The sequence below is a fragment of the Hyaena hyaena genome, unplaced genomic scaffold (assembly GCF_003009895.1).
Source record: "Hyaena hyaena isolate Hyena2069 unplaced genomic scaffold, ASM300989v1 scaffold_202, whole genome shotgun sequence".
Classification (NCBI taxonomy): domain Eukaryota; kingdom Metazoa; phylum Chordata; class Mammalia; order Carnivora; family Hyaenidae; genus Hyaena; species Hyaena hyaena.
In genome coordinates, this window is record NW_024080832.1 from 1,752,001 (window position 1) to 1,767,064 (window position 15,064).

The 15,064-nt window shown below is 51.9% G+C and overlaps 3 protein-coding genes across 6 annotated transcripts; all 3 read left to right on the forward strand.

Moving 5' to 3' along the window:
• The first annotated feature begins 439 nt into the window (after positions 1–439).
• Positions 440–682, forward strand: SMIM40 (small integral membrane protein 40). Its single transcript, XM_039241797.1, has one exon. The coding sequence runs from the start codon at positions 440–442 to the stop codon at positions 680–682; it is 243 nt and encodes an 80-aa protein (XP_039097728.1).
• A 5,776-nt stretch (positions 683–6,458) lies between these two features.
• DAXX (death domain associated protein) lies at positions 6,459–11,016 on the forward strand. Of its 4 annotated transcripts, none has more exons than XM_039241845.1 (8): positions 6,459–6,642; positions 7,552–7,807; positions 7,961–8,792; positions 8,917–9,131; positions 9,288–9,534; positions 9,689–10,163; positions 10,325–10,547; positions 10,749–11,016. In XM_039241845.1, exons 2-8 carry the CDS (start codon positions 7,601–7,603, stop codon positions 10,806–10,808), a joined length of 2,259 nt encoding a protein of 752 aa, XP_039097776.1. In that variant the 5' UTR covers positions 6,459–6,642; positions 7,552–7,600; the 3' UTR covers positions 10,809–11,016. The 4 variants fall into 4 exon arrangements, with proteins under 4 accessions (XP_039097776.1, XP_039097775.1, XP_039097778.1 ...); XM_039241844.1 differs by having other exon boundaries at positions 6,460–6,642; positions 7,549–7,807; XM_039241847.1 differs by having other exon boundaries at positions 6,460–6,642; positions 7,549–7,807; positions 9,288–9,480.
• A 687-nt stretch (positions 11,017–11,703) lies between these two features.
• Positions 11,704–15,056, forward strand: ZBTB22 (zinc finger and BTB domain containing 22). Its single transcript, XM_039241742.1, has 2 exons — positions 11,704–11,779; positions 12,472–15,056. Exon 2 carries the CDS (start codon positions 12,541–12,543, stop codon positions 14,437–14,439), a length of 1,899 nt encoding a protein of 632 aa, XP_039097673.1. The 5' UTR covers positions 11,704–11,779; positions 12,472–12,540; the 3' UTR covers positions 14,440–15,056.
• Positions 15,057–15,064: the final 8 nt, after the last annotated feature.

Genomic DNA, 15,064 nt, shown 5'->3' on the forward strand with positions numbered 1-15,064 from the left:
CCAGCTCCACACCCATCAGGGTTAGGAGAGCCCTTTCCCCAGGCCTCCTTCCACCACCCAAGGTAAAGCTGGAATGGGCTGACAAGGGCTCACAGTAGCACACTACCTGCAATTACTCACGTCTGTCTGTAGGGGCATAAGACCTTGGGCCTTGAGCCTAGAGACCCAGAATGACTCGAGCAGTTCCAGCTTGTCTGCCTCTGTGTTGCCAAGTCACAATTATAGTAAAGTGGACTGACTTTAGGAACCACTTAGTTCAGACCATTCACATTGCACAGATGATTATACGATTGCCTCTTTTCTCTCTTTGATGGGGGAATTAGGGTCACCCCCGGCAGGTGCAGGACTTGCTGCTCCCATGCCCCTTAATCCTGGCGTTGCTGAGCAAGGGCTTCCGTCCCAGTCCCGCTGATCCAGTCAGCTGTCACTGTGAGTTAGTATGGCGGAGGAAGAAGGTGATGTGGATGAGGACGACGTGTTCCTGGCGTTTGCCCGGCGTCCCTGCCCTCCCAGGGGTCTCCTGCGTCAGGCCTTAGACAAGGCCTTCTTTATCTTCCTGGTCCTCATCCTGACGCTACTGACACTGGAGGCTGTTCTTAAGCTGCTGTGGCTGCTACCATGGGCAAGATTTGGGGACTGGCTCCTGAGAACACCTCAGAAGGAGGAGGAGCTGGAATTGTGACCACCTGCGGCAGAGGTGAGAGGTGGGGACAGGAGGGAAATAGAACGTGGGGGGCTGTGGAGGGGACACGTGCATAGCTGTCTTAAGCTTTTTGCATCTATATTCTGGGAAAATTTTTTGAAAAAGTTTGTACTTCTCACGTATGTCTAACCATCTAAAATTTTTCATCAGGAATTAAAATTATTTCAAGGATGTAATTTCTGGCATATTGAAAATATTCACATTTTGGGGCACCTGGGTGGCTCAGTCAGTTAAGCATCCAACTTCAGCTCAGGTCGTGATCTCTGGTTCTTGGGTTCGAGCCCCAAGGCGGGCTCTCTGCAGTCAGCGTGGAGCCCGCTTTGGATCCTCTGTCCTCCTCATTCTCTGCCCCTCCCCCACTCATGCACACACTATCTCTTTCTCAAAATAAACTTTTTTTTTTAAAAGGAAAATAGGGGTGCCTGGGCGGCTCAATCAGTTAAGAGTCAGACTGGCTGAGGTCATGATCTCATGGTTGGTGAGTTCCATCCCCGTGTCCTCTGTGCTGATAGCTCAGAGCCTGGAGCCTGCTTCGGATTCTGTGTCTCCCTCTCTCACTGCCCCTTACGGGCTCATGCCCTGTCACTCTCTCTCCTTCAAAAATAAATAAACATTTTTAAAAACTTAAAAAAGTTAAAAAAGGAAAATATTCACATTTTAAAATAAAACAGATCACCCTTTGAACATCCAGGGGAATGGTAGTATCAGAGTGACTTGATACTCACCACTATGCACTTAAAAATAAACAAGCTCATAACTACAAGTTTATTCTTTTCCTTCTTTCATGACTTTTTTTCCCTTGAACATCTAATACCAATCCACTTCCCCACAGACAATTTTATGCTTTTATACTTGAAAGTCTTTTACTGACTGATCTAGTTATGTTTACATCTATATTACATCTATCTATTATGTTTACACTATACTGTAATCTAATAAGTGTGCAATAGCATTATATCTAAAAAGAACCAAAACACCAACATACATACCTTAATTTAAAAATACTTTATTGTGGTGCATCTGACTTCAGCTCGGGTCATGATCTCACGGTTCGTGAGTTCGAGCCCCATGTCGGGCTCTGTGCTGACAGCTCAGAGCCTGGAGCTTGCTTGGGATTCTGTGTCTCCCTCTCTCTCTGCCCCTCCCCACTCACACCATGTCTCTCTCTCTCAAAAATAAGTAAACATTTAAAAAAATTTTTAATAAAAATACTTTACTGCTGGGGCACCTGGGTGGCTCAGTTAGTTGAACACCTCCCTTCAGCTCAGGTCATGATCTCATGGTTTATGGGTTCGAGCCTCACATCAGGCTCTGTGCTGATGGTTCAGAGCCCCCCTGGGGTTCTGTCCCCCTCTCTCTGCCCCTCTCCAACTTGCATTCATGTGCTCTCTTTCTTAACATAAATAAACTGTAAAAAAATACTACTAAAAAATGCTAAACGTCATCTGAGCTTTCAGGGAGTTTTAATCTTTCTGCTGGTGAAGGGTCTTTCTTAGATGCTGGTGGCTGCTGACTAGATCAGGTGGTTGCTGAAGGTTGGAATGGTTGTGCCAATTTCTTAAAATAAGACACAATGAAGTTTGCTGCATCGGTCACCTATTCTTTTCACAAACGATTTCTCTGTAGCATGTGGTACTGTTTGATAACATTTAACCACAGTAGAACTTTCAAAATTGGAGTCAATCCCCTCAAACCTTGCCGCTGCCTCATCAACTAAGTTTATGTCATATTCTAAATCCTTTGTTGTCATTTCAATAATCTTAAACTTAAAAGCATCTTCACCAGGAGTAGATTTCAAGAAACCACTTTTCTTTGCTCATTCATAAAAAGCAACTCCTCATCTGTTGAAGTTTTATCTTGAGATTGCAGCTAATTCAGTCACTTCTCCAGGCTCTACTTCTACTTCTGGTTCTCTTGCCAGTTCTACCACACCTGAAGTTACTTCCTACCCTGAAGTCTTGAACCCCTCAAAGTCATCCATGAGGATTAGAGTCAACTTCTTCCAAACTCCTATTAATATTTTGTCCTCTTCCCATGAATCACAAATGTTCTTAATGGATCTACAATGATGAATCCTTTCAAGGTTTTCAATTTACTTCACCCAAGTCCATTAGAGGAATCTTTGTATGCCAGTGACAACTTTATGAAATGTATTTCTTAAATATTAAGACCTGAAAGTCAAAATTACTCCTTAATTCATGGTCTTCGGAAAGGATGCTGTGTTAGCAGGCATGAAGACAACATTCATCTCATTGTATATCTTTGTCAGAGCTCTTGGATGACCAGGTGCATTGTCAATGAGCAGTAAAAGAACGGAATCTTTAAAAAAATTTTTTTTTAAATTTAGTTTTGGGGAGGGGCAGAGAAAGGGAGAGAATCCCAAGCAGGCCCTGCACTGTCACAGAGCCCGACATGGGGCTTGAGTTCACAAATGATGAGATCACAACCTGACCGAGATCAAGAGCCAGCCACTCAACCGACTGAGCCACCCAAGTGCCCCAAGAAAGAAATCTTTCTTTCTGAGCAGTAGGTCTTAAAGTAGGGCTTAACAGTAAACTATGTTGTCAACAGATTTGCTGTCATCCAGGCTTTGTTGTTCCATTTATAGAGCACAAGCAGAGTAAAGTTACCATAATTCTTAAGGGCTCTAGGATTTTTGGAATGGCAAATGAGCAGTGTCACCAGCTGCTTTAGTCCTTAACAAGAGAGTAAGCCTGTCATTTGAAGCTTTGAAGCCAGGCACTGACTTCTCCTCTCTAGCTATGAAAGTCCCAGATACTATCTTCTTCCAGCATAAGACTGTTTCATGTACACTGAAAATCATTGTTTGGTGTAGCCACTTTAATGATCTTAGCTAGATCTGCTAGATAACTTGAAGCAGCTTCTACATCAGCGCCTGCTCCATCACCTTGTTCTTTTGTTTTGAAGATGGCTTCTTTCTTTATACCTTATGAACCAACCATTCCAACTTTTCTTCTGCAGCTTCTTCACTTCTTTCAGCCTTCACATAACTGAAGAGAGTTAAGGTTAAGTTAAGAGAGAATGTTGTGGCTGGTTTGATCTTCTATCCAGACGACTCAAGCTTCCTCCATATCATCAATAAAGCCGTTTTGCTTTCTTATCATTCATGTGTTCACCGGAGTAGCACTTTTTATTTCCTTCAAGACCATTTCCTTTGCATTCACAGCCTGACTATGTGGCACAAGAGGCCTAGCTTCCAGTCTGTTTCGGCTTTCAACATGCCTTCCTCCCTAAGCTTAATCATTTCTAGCTTTTGATTGATTTATTCTTTTTAATGTTTATTTCTGAGGGGATGGGGGGACAGAGACTGAGACACACACACAGAATCTGAAGCAGGCTCCAGCCTGAAGCTGTTAGCACAGAGCCTGATGCAGGGCTTAAACCCACCAGCCGCAAGATCATGACCTGAGCTGAAGTTGTACACTTAACACACTGAGCCACTCAGACACCCCTAGTTTTTTATTTAAAGTGAGAGACATGTGACTCTTTCACTTAAACAGTTAGAAGCCATCGCAGGGTTATCAATTTCAATACTGTGTCTCAGAATAGGGAAGGCTGAGGAGAGGGAGAGAGATGGGGGAACAGTTGGTCAATGGAGCAGTCAAAAGACACCCATGGTATTTATTAAGCTCACTGTCTTATATGGGTGTCATTTGTGGTACTCCCAAACAATTATAATAGTAAATGATCACAGATTACTATAACAAAAGCAAAAATAATGAAAAAGTTTGAAATATTGCAGTACTTACCAAAATATGACACAGAGACCTGAAATGAGCAAATGCTGTTAGAAAAATGGTGTCAATAGGAGCACCTGGCTGGCTCAGTCAGTACAGCATGTGACTCTTCACCTAGGGGTTTTAGATTCATGCCCCATGTTGGGTATAGAGATTTCTTAAAAATAAAATCTTAGGGGCGCCTGGGTGGCTCAGCCAGTTAAGTGGTTGACTTCGGCTCAGGTCATGATCTTGTAGTTCGTGAGTTCGAGCCCCACATCTGGCTCTGTGCTGACAGCTCAGAAACTGGAGCCTGCTTCAGATTCTGTGTCTTCCTCTCTCTCTGCCCCTCCCCTGCTCAGGCTCTATCTCTCTGTCTTTCAAAAATAAATAAACGTTAAAAATTTAATTAATCAAATTCCTAAAAAAATGAAAAAAGAAAAATGGTGCTGATAGAGTTGTTCAACCCAAGGCTGCCACAAACCTTCAATTTGTAAAACAAACAAACAAACAAAAAAAAACAAAAAACAAAAAACAAAAAACCCCCCTACAATATCTGTGAAGCACAATAAAATGAGGTGTGCCCACATACCTTTTTGTTTTTTTAGAGGTGGGGAAGTCGGTTATAAAAGGAAACAGGAAGAAGCAGAACCTCGACTGCAGGCATTTACTCAGTAAGAACAATTTTGCGAAAGTTGAAGATCTAGAAATTAAATCCTTACTATCTCTTAAGTCTGAGTATCCTTTTGGAGAACGTTCATGTTCCCTAATTTGAAGACACTGTAAGCTTAGACATGGTGTGGGATTCTCTAACGGAGGCGAAGGTTTGAAGTTCTGGTACTCTGAGGGCTTAAGGATCTAAGAACCTCCGCGTCCTAAAAAGTGGCAAGATGCTCACCACTTGGGGGAAGCGGAAGGATGAAAGAGATGGGAATCTCCGTGTTAACCGTTCTGGCTTCCCCATGAGCTCACATCTGGACCCAGCCTGGCCTCCACGAGTCCTTCCAGGCTCCCTAAAGTTGAGTGAGGTGGGGGTGCGGGCGAGGCGGGCGTCGAAGTCAGTTTCTTCTCTCTTCGTTCTTTCCTCAGCTTTCCGGGATGAAGAGGAAGGAATGAGTCGAGACCCAAGGTATTTTACGAGTCTCACTTCGTCTGCTAGCCCTCACAGCGGCAATCTGCACAGATTCTTCAACCCTCACTCCCCACCCCCCCCGCCCCATATCGCCGTCCTAAGGCCCTAGAACTCCTGGACAATGTAGCACGGCCTCCAGGTCATCATCACCTGCACCTCGAGGACCCTCTCCAGAAAAGAACAGAGAACCACCTAGCTCCCACCTACGTGGTTGGTCCTTAGTTCTGTGGAGGCGCTTAAAGAGGAATCAACGACAATAGCAACAATAATAATAATAACACATTTGTATAGCTCATTGTGCTCATCGGTATGCATTTACGATTTCACGGTTGGAAGACGTATGTAGGCACCTGGAAGTAGAAGTAGCTGCTGGACAGCGGCAAGGGAGCGAGCAGCCCGCAAAAGGGAAAAGGGCAGGCGCAGTCGATTAAACAGTGGAAAGGGTACCGGGCAGGTAGAATGCAGCGCCGGAAGGCTTGTCAACGGCCCAGCGGAAAGAAGAGGGCTTTTTTCCTTCTTAAGAGACTCTTGCTCTTCCCAGCACCCCTGCGTAGTCTTGGAGGGCCCAATTCCCTGGCTGTCCCGTTCCGTTCCCCCTCCCCTACTGAAAAGGTGGCTCAGTCCTTCTCGCACGCGACCCGCCGGAGGTTGGGCCGGATGTAGGAAGTTTCTGATTGGCTGAGTCGCAGAAGCACCGGGTGAAAAGAGCTCCGCCGGCGGCGCGCCCAAGTTCGGGCGTAGCCAACACCGTACGGCAAAATGGCAGCCCCGGGGTGGTTTGGGTCTCCCTGAAGGGCCAAAACCGCCCCCTACTGGTCACAGGAAAGGAAGCCGCAGACTGTGTGGGCGTCACTGGAGACGGGGGCGGGTCTACCGCCACTTCCGGCCGCAGCGTAGGGGCGGTCCGGGCGCCGTACGACAATATGGCCGCGCCTAGGTGGCTGTAGGCGGAAACTCTGCGGCTTCCGGTCCAGAGAAGGGCCTGCGGTGGGAGGGGGAAGGAAGGCGGAGGGAACCATGCGAGGTTCTGAGATCAGCAGCGAGGGTCGCCTCGAGAGACCGTTTCTGAGGTGGGGGCCGGACCGTGTGGGGAGCGAAGGCGGGGGCGGGAATGTCGAGGGAGAGGTATTGGGGAGTCCCGGGCGCTGAGTCTATGGGACAAGCTGTGGTACCTTCCTTTCCTATCCCTGAAGGGGAGTGGGGCGGCCGGGGGCCGACCTGGGGGAGGGGGACTTGGCGGGAAGCTCATTTAGGGGAAGGGGTCGGACGCCGGGTTGGGATCTGAGAGGAATCGGGGGAGCTCAGTGCTGGGCCCACAATCGGTTACAGGTCACCGAGAGAGAATGGGGGAAATTCGGGTGGGGTGAGAGGGAGGGGATTGAGGTGAGATATCTCCTACCTGCCGCCCCGGTTTGAGGAGACCCGTCAGAGGGCGGAGTATGAAGATAATTCAGGGAGGAGCAAGGGGGATGGATTTTTGGGAGGGAACCTCCTTCGTCTCAGAGAATCTAGGAGTTGGGGGTGATCCTTCAGGATGGGATGAGGGTGTGGATTTGACGTGTTTGAGAGCGAAACGGGGAAGACTCATGCGGTGGTGCTGACGGGGGGTGTGGTATCAGCGAGGGAACGTCTAGGGAATCTGGAGTGCAAAGTGGGAGGAGGTCCAGGGGTTGGAAGAATCAACTTGGCAAGTATGGGAAACGGGGAAATGAATGTCTGAGAAGTGGAGAAATGAAACAGAAAGCTTGGAGAGGGGTGGAGCTGGGGGTGGGGACTTAAGGGTTTCAGGTGTTTTGGGGCTTCCTTATGTAAAGGGCCAGAAAAGCATACAGTTCTAACAGTTGCTGGAAGACAGGCAGTGAGGACACTGTCGAGCAGGGCTGGGTGTTACTGAAACCCAAGAAGATTGGAAAACGTGTGAGATGAGGGATGGGCTGTGCTGGAGGGGCTCTTTCTGAGGCCCCATCCCCTTCCAGCAGGAATTCCGAAATCCCCAACACTTCCTCCTTCCGGGGGATTTGATCCCCCATGGCCACCGCTAACAGCATCATTGTGCTGGATGATGATGACGAAGATGAAGCAGCTGCTCAGCCAGGTCCCTCCCACCCACCCCCCAATCCAGCCTCACCCCGGCCAGAAGCCCCTGGCTCCTCTCAGCCCCATGGGGCTGGAGGAAGCAGTAGTTCTGGCGGCAAGAAATGCTACAAGTTGGAGAATGAGAAGCTGTTTGAAGAGGTGAGCTTTAGGGGAGAAGATTCTTGTACCCCAGGGAGGGGGATGGCTGACTGGCTCTCCTGTCCTTTCTTCCCCATTAACCCCACCTCGCCTTCTTTCTCTCAACCCTTTCCCTTGTCTTCTTCCCCCTACCTCTTCCCCTAAACCCTCTAGTTCCTTGAGCTGTGTAAGACGCAGACAGCAGACCACCCTGAGGTGGTCCCATTCCTCTATAACCGGCAGCAGCGTGCCCACTCTCTGTTTTTGGCCTCGGCGGAGTTCTGCAACATCCTCTCTCGGGTCCTGTCTCGGGCCCAGAGCCGGCCAGCTAAGCTCTATGTCTACATTAACGAGCTCTGCACTGTTCTCAAGGCCCACTCAGCCAAGAAGAAGCTGAACCTGGCCCCTGCTGCCACCACCTCTAGTGAACCCTCTGGGAATAACTCTCCCAAAGACCCCTCCTCGGACCGCACAAGTGCTGAGACCACTGCCTCTGAGGCCCCAAGGACCCGTGGTTCCCGGCGGCAGATCCAGCGCTTGGAGCAGCTGCTGGCACTCTATGTGGCAGAGATCCGGCGGCTCCAGGAAAAGGAGTTGGATCTCTCAGAATTGGACGACCCGGACTCCACATACCTGCAGGAGGCAAGGTTGAAGCGTAAGCTGATCCGCCTCTTCGGGCGGCTGTGTGAGCTCAAAGACTGTTCTTCACTGACGGGCCGAGTCATAGAACAGCGCATCCCCTACCGTGGCACCCGCTACCCAGAGGTTAACAGGCGCATTGAGCGGCTCATCAACAAACCAGGGCCTGATACCTTCCCTGACTATGGAGATGTACTGCGGGCTGTGGAGAAGGCAGCTGCTCGGCACAGCCTTGGCCTCCCGCGACAGCAGCTCCAGCTCATGGCTCAGGATGCCTTCCGAGATGTGGGCATCAGGTTACAGGAGCGACGCCACCTTGATCTCATCTACAACTTTGGCTGTCACCTCACAGATGACTATAGGCCAGGTAGGGATTAGTGAGATGTCTGTCAGTAACCCTTAATGTTAGATGTTTGGTGGAGGGGACATCTCTCCTGTCCCTTTTTCTAGGGTTTGGGCTGACTACTCTGACTTTATATCTCCCCACGTAGGCATTGACCCTGCACTGTCAGATCCTGCCCTAGCCCGGCGCCTGCGAGAAAACCGGAGCTTGGCTATGAGCCGGCTGGATGAGGTTATCTCCAAATATGCAATGATGCAAGACAAGAGTGAAGAGGGCGAGAGACAGAAGAGAAGGGCTCGGCTTCCCCAAGCTACTTCTTCCCACGCTGCAGACCCCCCCAAAGCCTCCTTGGATTCTGGTGAGGTATGGAAGGGATAAACCCTTCATATCGAACTTGACCTTCCCCTGCACTGGCTATCAGGGAGTGTAGGGTGACTGGCTGGGAAAAGTGCAGAAGGAACCCAAGAAGCAGATCCTCTGGGGCACGGGATTCCTGAGAGAAATTCCTCTGTCCCCCAGGGCCCTAGTGGAGTGGCGTCCCAGGAGTGCCCTACCACCTCTAAGGCTGAGACAGATGATGAAGAAGATGAGGATAGTGATGAGGAAGAGGAAGAAGAGGAGGAGGAGGAAGAAGAGGAGGAAGAAGAAGAAGAGGAGGAGGAAGAGCCCACAGATTCTGAAGAAGAGGAGGATCTCGAACAGATGCAAGAAGGTCAGGGGGACGATGAAGAGGAGGAGGAGGAGGAGGAGGAGGAGGAGGAAGCAGGTATGTCAAGGAAACAGTCCTCTCATGTGCCGGTTCCCTCTACTCTGTTGGATGTGAACCACCTGTTTGAGACCCTTCCCTCCCTCTTCTTACCCTCAGTAGTATTCTTTCCCGTAGTTCTCATGCTACTCTTCTCTCTTTTCTTCTTTTCCAGGTCAGGATGGAGACAAGAGCCCTATGTCCCCACCACAGCAGATCTCCACTGAAGAGAACCTGGAACCTAGCAGAGGGATCAGCAGGTCTGTGGGGGAGCAGCAGAACAAAGGACTCATAACGTCACCGTCTTCACTGTCAGAAGACCCCTTGGCTCCCTCCAGCATAGATGCTGAAAGCAACGGAGAACACCTTGAGTTACCCCTGGAGGAAGAGAGCCCCATGTCTCAGCTCTTTGAGCTCGAGATCGAAGCCTTGCCCCTGGATACCACCCCTTCCCCTGAGGAGAGGGACGTTTCTTCTTCCAGGAAGCAATCAGAGGACCCCCTCACCACTGTCTTGGAGAATGGAGCAGCCATGGTCACCTCCACTTCCTTCAATGGAGGTGTCTCTCCTCACACCTGGGGAGATTCCTGTCCCCCCTGCAAGAAATCTCGGAAGGAGAAGCAAACTGGAGCAGGGTCATTAGGAAACAGGTAACGACGACAAGGAGGAGAAGAGGGAGGCCAAGGACAGATTGCAAGGGGCTTTCTGAGAGGAGTATTGAGGAACTGGGTCTGCTGGGAAGAGACTGGACGATCCCCCTGCAGCCTCACGCTCTCCATACCCCTCCGCATATTTGTGTTTCTGTCCCTAGCTATGTGGAAAGGCAAAGGGCAGTGCATGAGAAGAATGGGAAGAAGGTTTCTACTCTGCCCAGCCCACCTTCTCCCGTGACTTCTATGGCCCCAGTTGCTGATTCCTCGACGAGAGTGGACTCTCCCAGCCATGGCCTGGTGACCAGCTCCCTCTGTAGCCCATCTCCAGCCCAGTTGTCCCAAACCCCCCATTCACAGCCCTCCCGGCCTGGTACTTATAAGGTAAGAGGGGGAGGCAGTTGTTTCCTGACTTGTCTTTCATTGTTCAGTTTCAGGCACTCCATATGAATTTTGCACCCACCACATCCTCTCTCTTCCTTTTTTCTAACCCCAGTTTTTAATCTCTGAGAAATCCTTCCCTCTGCTTCTTTCCCCCTATATTCCAGACGTCTCTTTCTGACTCTGTCTCTCACTCCCCTGCAGATGAGTGTGGCCACACAGTGCGATCCAGAGGAGATCATCGTGCTCTCAGACTCTGATTAGCTGCCTCTCCCCCCACTCCCTGCCTCCAAAATGTTTTGGAATAGTATTTGGAGGATGGTGGGAAACAGATGAGGAAACAAAACTGAGGAAGGGATTGACTGGCCTAATCCCCTTTTGGTGGTGTTTCTTTTAAAAAACAACAACAACAACAAAAACTTAAGTTTTACACAGAAACATTAATAAACAATAAAGTTCTTTTCTTATTGTATCCCTGTCTTTTCCTTTTCCTTGTTCTACTCTCACGGACTGCCACCGGCTGTTCTCTGGCTCAGGGTTAGCCTTGGGCCCCGGCTACCCCTGGAGCTGTCCTTTGTAGCCTGTCTTTAGCCTGCCTCTCTTGGAGTTCCCTCGGCCTCAGGCCTTCCTTCCCCTTGCCCTCTGCCAGGCACTAAAAAAAAAAAAAAAAAAAAAAAATGTACTCCAGCCTCTCGAATGCGCTTTACTTTCTCACTTGGAGCGGTTGGAGTAAAAAGGCCAATCAGGGGCTGACTCAAGGTTATTTGGCCAATCCAGGCCCGGAGGAAGGGGGCGGGGTTTCAGGGGAACTGTCTGAGTCTGGGAGAGCAGGGCGATTAGATCCCGCAAACCTGCTAATGGCCACAGCTCAGGGGCGGGGTCTAAGCAGCGACGACCAAGACCCTTCGCCAATAGGAAGGGCAGGCTTAAAGAATTAAAGGGGAATGAGCGCTTCGGACGAACCACCAAGTCCTGCGTCTTCAGCAGCGGAAGAGACCTGGTACCTTTAAGGTGGAATGAGACGGCTGTTCTTTAAAGGAGAAGTGGCTGAGTCGGCCGAGAAGTGCCCAGCGGCACGGGCGGGGTCCCTGCCTGTGCCTTTAAAGCCGGAGGGGCGGAAGGCGGAGCGGAGGCGGAGGGCGGAGGGAGTCGGCGCAAGATGGCGGCGGGAGGGGCCCAGGCTGCGGCTCTGGCCGCCGAGTGAGGGGCGGGGGGGCCCGGGGGCGCGCGGCCCGGTAAGCGGGGACGCGCGAGGTTGGGGGGCGCCTTCCGGGTGGGAGAGGAGGTCGAAGTAGCGCTTGGGGCGGAGCAGAGGGGGGCGGGGTCCTGTGTGGGCGGGGGTAGACAAGGGGCGGGGCCGAGAGGGCCACGGGGGTGGGTCTTGAAGAGGCGGGGCCGAAAGGCCCAAGGGGCGTGCCTTGAAGGGGCGGGGCTAGAGGTAAGCTGAGGGCCAAAGGGGCCCTGGCTCGCGAAAGAGCTGGGGGGCATAGCCCAAAAAGACATGGAGGGAGGGATGGTTCTTGGTGCAGGAACAGACTTGCTTCTACTCCCAGAAAAGGTTGCAAAACATCAATAAGGTAAATTTTGGAAATTCAGGCTCAGGTAAATGGGAAATTCCGAGGGGAGGCACCCCACTCCCCAAGAGCACCTTATTTCTCTAATCTCCAAGGAAAGAGCACTGGATTGGGAGTCAGGACACCTGCGTGTCCTGGCACTGCCACTTACTGGCTGTGTGACCTTGGATAATCTAGTAATCTTTCCGAGCATCAGTTTCTTCATCTGTCAAATGGGGTTGAGAGGATTACCCACCTTACAATGCTGTTGTGGGGAATTACTCAGATAAAGGGTGTGAACATGTTTTTAAACCGTAGAGTAAAGGGCTGTGTCATTATGAGATGTTATCATTCTTCTCTCTTTTTCTTCCCAGAGACCCCCCCGGCCGCCCTCCTCCTTCCCTTGTTCCTGTGGCTGGGGGGGTACCCCCTCCCTCCACGCCATGGAGCCATCTCCTCTCTCTCCCGGTGGGGCAGCACTCCCCCTGCCTCTGTCACTGGCCCCACCCCCACTGCCCCTGCCTGCAGCTGCAGTGGTCCACGTGTCCTTCCCTGAGGTGACCAGTGCCCTTCTGGAGTCCCTCAATCAGCAGCGGCTACAGGGCCAGCTCTGCGATGTGTCCATCCGAGTGCAGGGCCGGGAGTTCAGGGCTCATCGTGCTGTCCTGGCTGCCTCCTCCCCTTACTTCCACGACCAGGTTTTACTCAAGGGCATGACCTCCATCTCTCTGCCCAGCGTCATGGACCCAGGCGCCTTCGAGACTGTCCTGGCTTCGGCTTACACTGGCCGCCTCAGCATGGCTGCTGCTGACATTGTCAACTTCCTCACAGTGGGGTCGGTGCTCCAAATGTGGCACATCGTGGATAAGTGTACCGAACTCCTCCGCGAAGGCCGGGCCTCAGCCACCACCACCACCATCACCACTGCTGCCGCCACTTCTGCCACTGTCCCTGGTGCTGGGGTCCCATCAGGGAGTGGGGCCACTGTGGCCCCGGCCACCATGGGCTCTGTGCGCTCCCATGCCTCCAGCCGGGCCAGTGAGAATCAGTCCCCCAGCAGCAGCAACTACTTCAGCCCCCGAGAGTCCACTGACTTCTCATCTTCTTCCCAGGAGGCATTTGCAGCTTCTGCAGTGGGCAGCGGGGAACGTCGAGGAGGTGGCCCTGTATTCCCAGCCCCTGTGGTTGGCAGTGGTGGGGCTACCTCTGGGAAGCTGCTGCTAGAGGCAGATGAACTATGTGATGATGGGGATGGGAGGGGTGCTGTCGTTCCTGGGGGTGGGCTCCGGCGGCCCACCTATGCACCCCCCAGCATCATGCCACAGAAACATTGGGTATATGTGAAGCGGGGTGGAAACAGCCCAGCACCAGCACCTCTGGTTCCCCAAGACCCAGATCTGGAAGAGGATGAGGAGGAGGAAGACCTGGTGTTGACCTGTGAGGATGATGAAGATGAAGAGCTCGGGGGTGGCTCCAGGGTACCCGAGGCGGGAGGACCAGAGGCTACCCTTAGCATAAGTGATGTCCGGACCCTGACGGAGCCTCCAGACAAGGGAGAGGAGCAGGTCAATTTCTGTGAGTCCTCCAATGACTTTGGCTCCTATGAGGGTGGGGGTCCTGGAGCGGGGCTTGATGATTCTGGGGGGCCAACCCCTTCCTCCTATGCCCCCTCCCACCCTCCCAGGCCCCTGCTTCCCCTGGACATGCAGGGCAACCAGATCCTGGTCTTCCCGTCGTCTTCATCCTCCTCCTCCTCACAGGCCCCAGGCCAGCCACCAGGGAACCAAGCTGAACATGGGGCGGTGACCCTCGGGGGCACCTCAGCAGGGAGCCTGGGCACGCCAGGTGGTGCTGGGGGGACCCCTGGAGTGGCAGGCAGTGGGGATGGGAATAAGATCTTTCTGTGCCACTGTGGGAAGGCCTTCTCCCACAAGAGCATGCGAGACCGGCATGTGAACATGCACCTCAACCTGCGGCCCTTTGACTGCCCCGTGTGCAACAAAAAGTTTAAGATGAAGCATCACCTGACCGAGCACATGAAGACACACACAGGTCTCAAACCCTACGAGTGTGGTGTCTGCGCCAAGAAGTTCATGTGGCGAGACAGCTTCATGCGCCACCGGGGACACTGTGAGCGCCGGCACCGCCTGGGCGGTGGCGGACCCGGACCCGGAGGGCCCCCTGGGCCAGCCCTGCCACCTAAGAGAGAGTCTCCTGGAGTGGGTGGCGGCAGCAGCGATGAGGCGAGTGGGGCCACCCCCCAGTCCAGCCGAAGGGTCTGGTCCCCACCCAGCGTCCACAAGGTGGAGATGGGCTTTGGTGGAGGCGGAGGAACAAACTGAAGGGGGGGGATACGACTCCTGGAGGCAGCTTTTGGGGAAGAGGAAACAGGGAACACCAGCGAGGGGCGCTATGGCCCTCAGGTGATCTCCCGCTGCGCTTACTGTCTTCCTTATTTCTATGGACTTGTATATATTTTGGAGGGGGAGCCATGTTGCACCATCGGCCACCCCATCCCATTTCTCAGCCCCTCTCCCACAAAGTATCCCTGGAACTAACTCCTTCCTTTGCCTTAGATGGGTACACAGGAAAGGAAGCCCTAACTCCAGACTAGGGCACATATGGTGGGGGGCGGGGGGAAGGGGGGCTATGGAGCATCCTGGAGTCACAGGGTCAAGGGTCAGGTGATTGTAGTCTGTACCTGAAGTCTGTGTTTGTGTTGTTGTGGGGACCAGGACTTTGAGCCCCACCCTTGTCCTAGAACCTACCCCATCCCCCTAAGGATGTGCCCTTTATTTCCACCCTAATCCCTCCTATCTCTCCTTGGGTGCCCCCAACTGGATTCTCATTGAGGAGGGAGTGAAGACGAGGAGGGAGTATAAGTCGTAAGAATACAAGGTTTTTATTTTAAATCTTATTTTTTTTAAAATGGTGATTAAAATATTTATTGGTCATTTCACTTGGCTT

Excerpts from the sequence above, each read along its gene's own strand:
- SMIM40 (XM_039241797.1), top strand. The coding sequence starts at position 440 with ATGGCGGAGGAAGAAGGTGATGTGGATGAGGACGACGTGTTCCTGGCG.
- DAXX (XM_039241845.1), top strand. The coding sequence starts at position 7,601 with ATGGCCACCGCTAACAGCATCATTGTGCTGGATGATGATGACGAAGAT. Across the intron at positions 9,132-9,287 it reads CCTCCTTGGATTCTGGTGAG|GGCCCTAGTGGAGTGGCGTC; the intron begins GTATGGAAGGGA and ends TCTGTCCCCCAG. Across the intron at positions 10,548-10,748 it reads CCCGGCCTGGTACTTATAAG|ATGAGTGTGGCCACACAGTG; the intron begins GTAAGAGGGGGA and ends ACTCCCCTGCAG.
- ZBTB22 (XM_039241742.1), top strand. The coding sequence starts at position 12,541 with ATGGAGCCATCTCCTCTCTCTCCCGGTGGGGCAGCACTCCCCCTGCCT.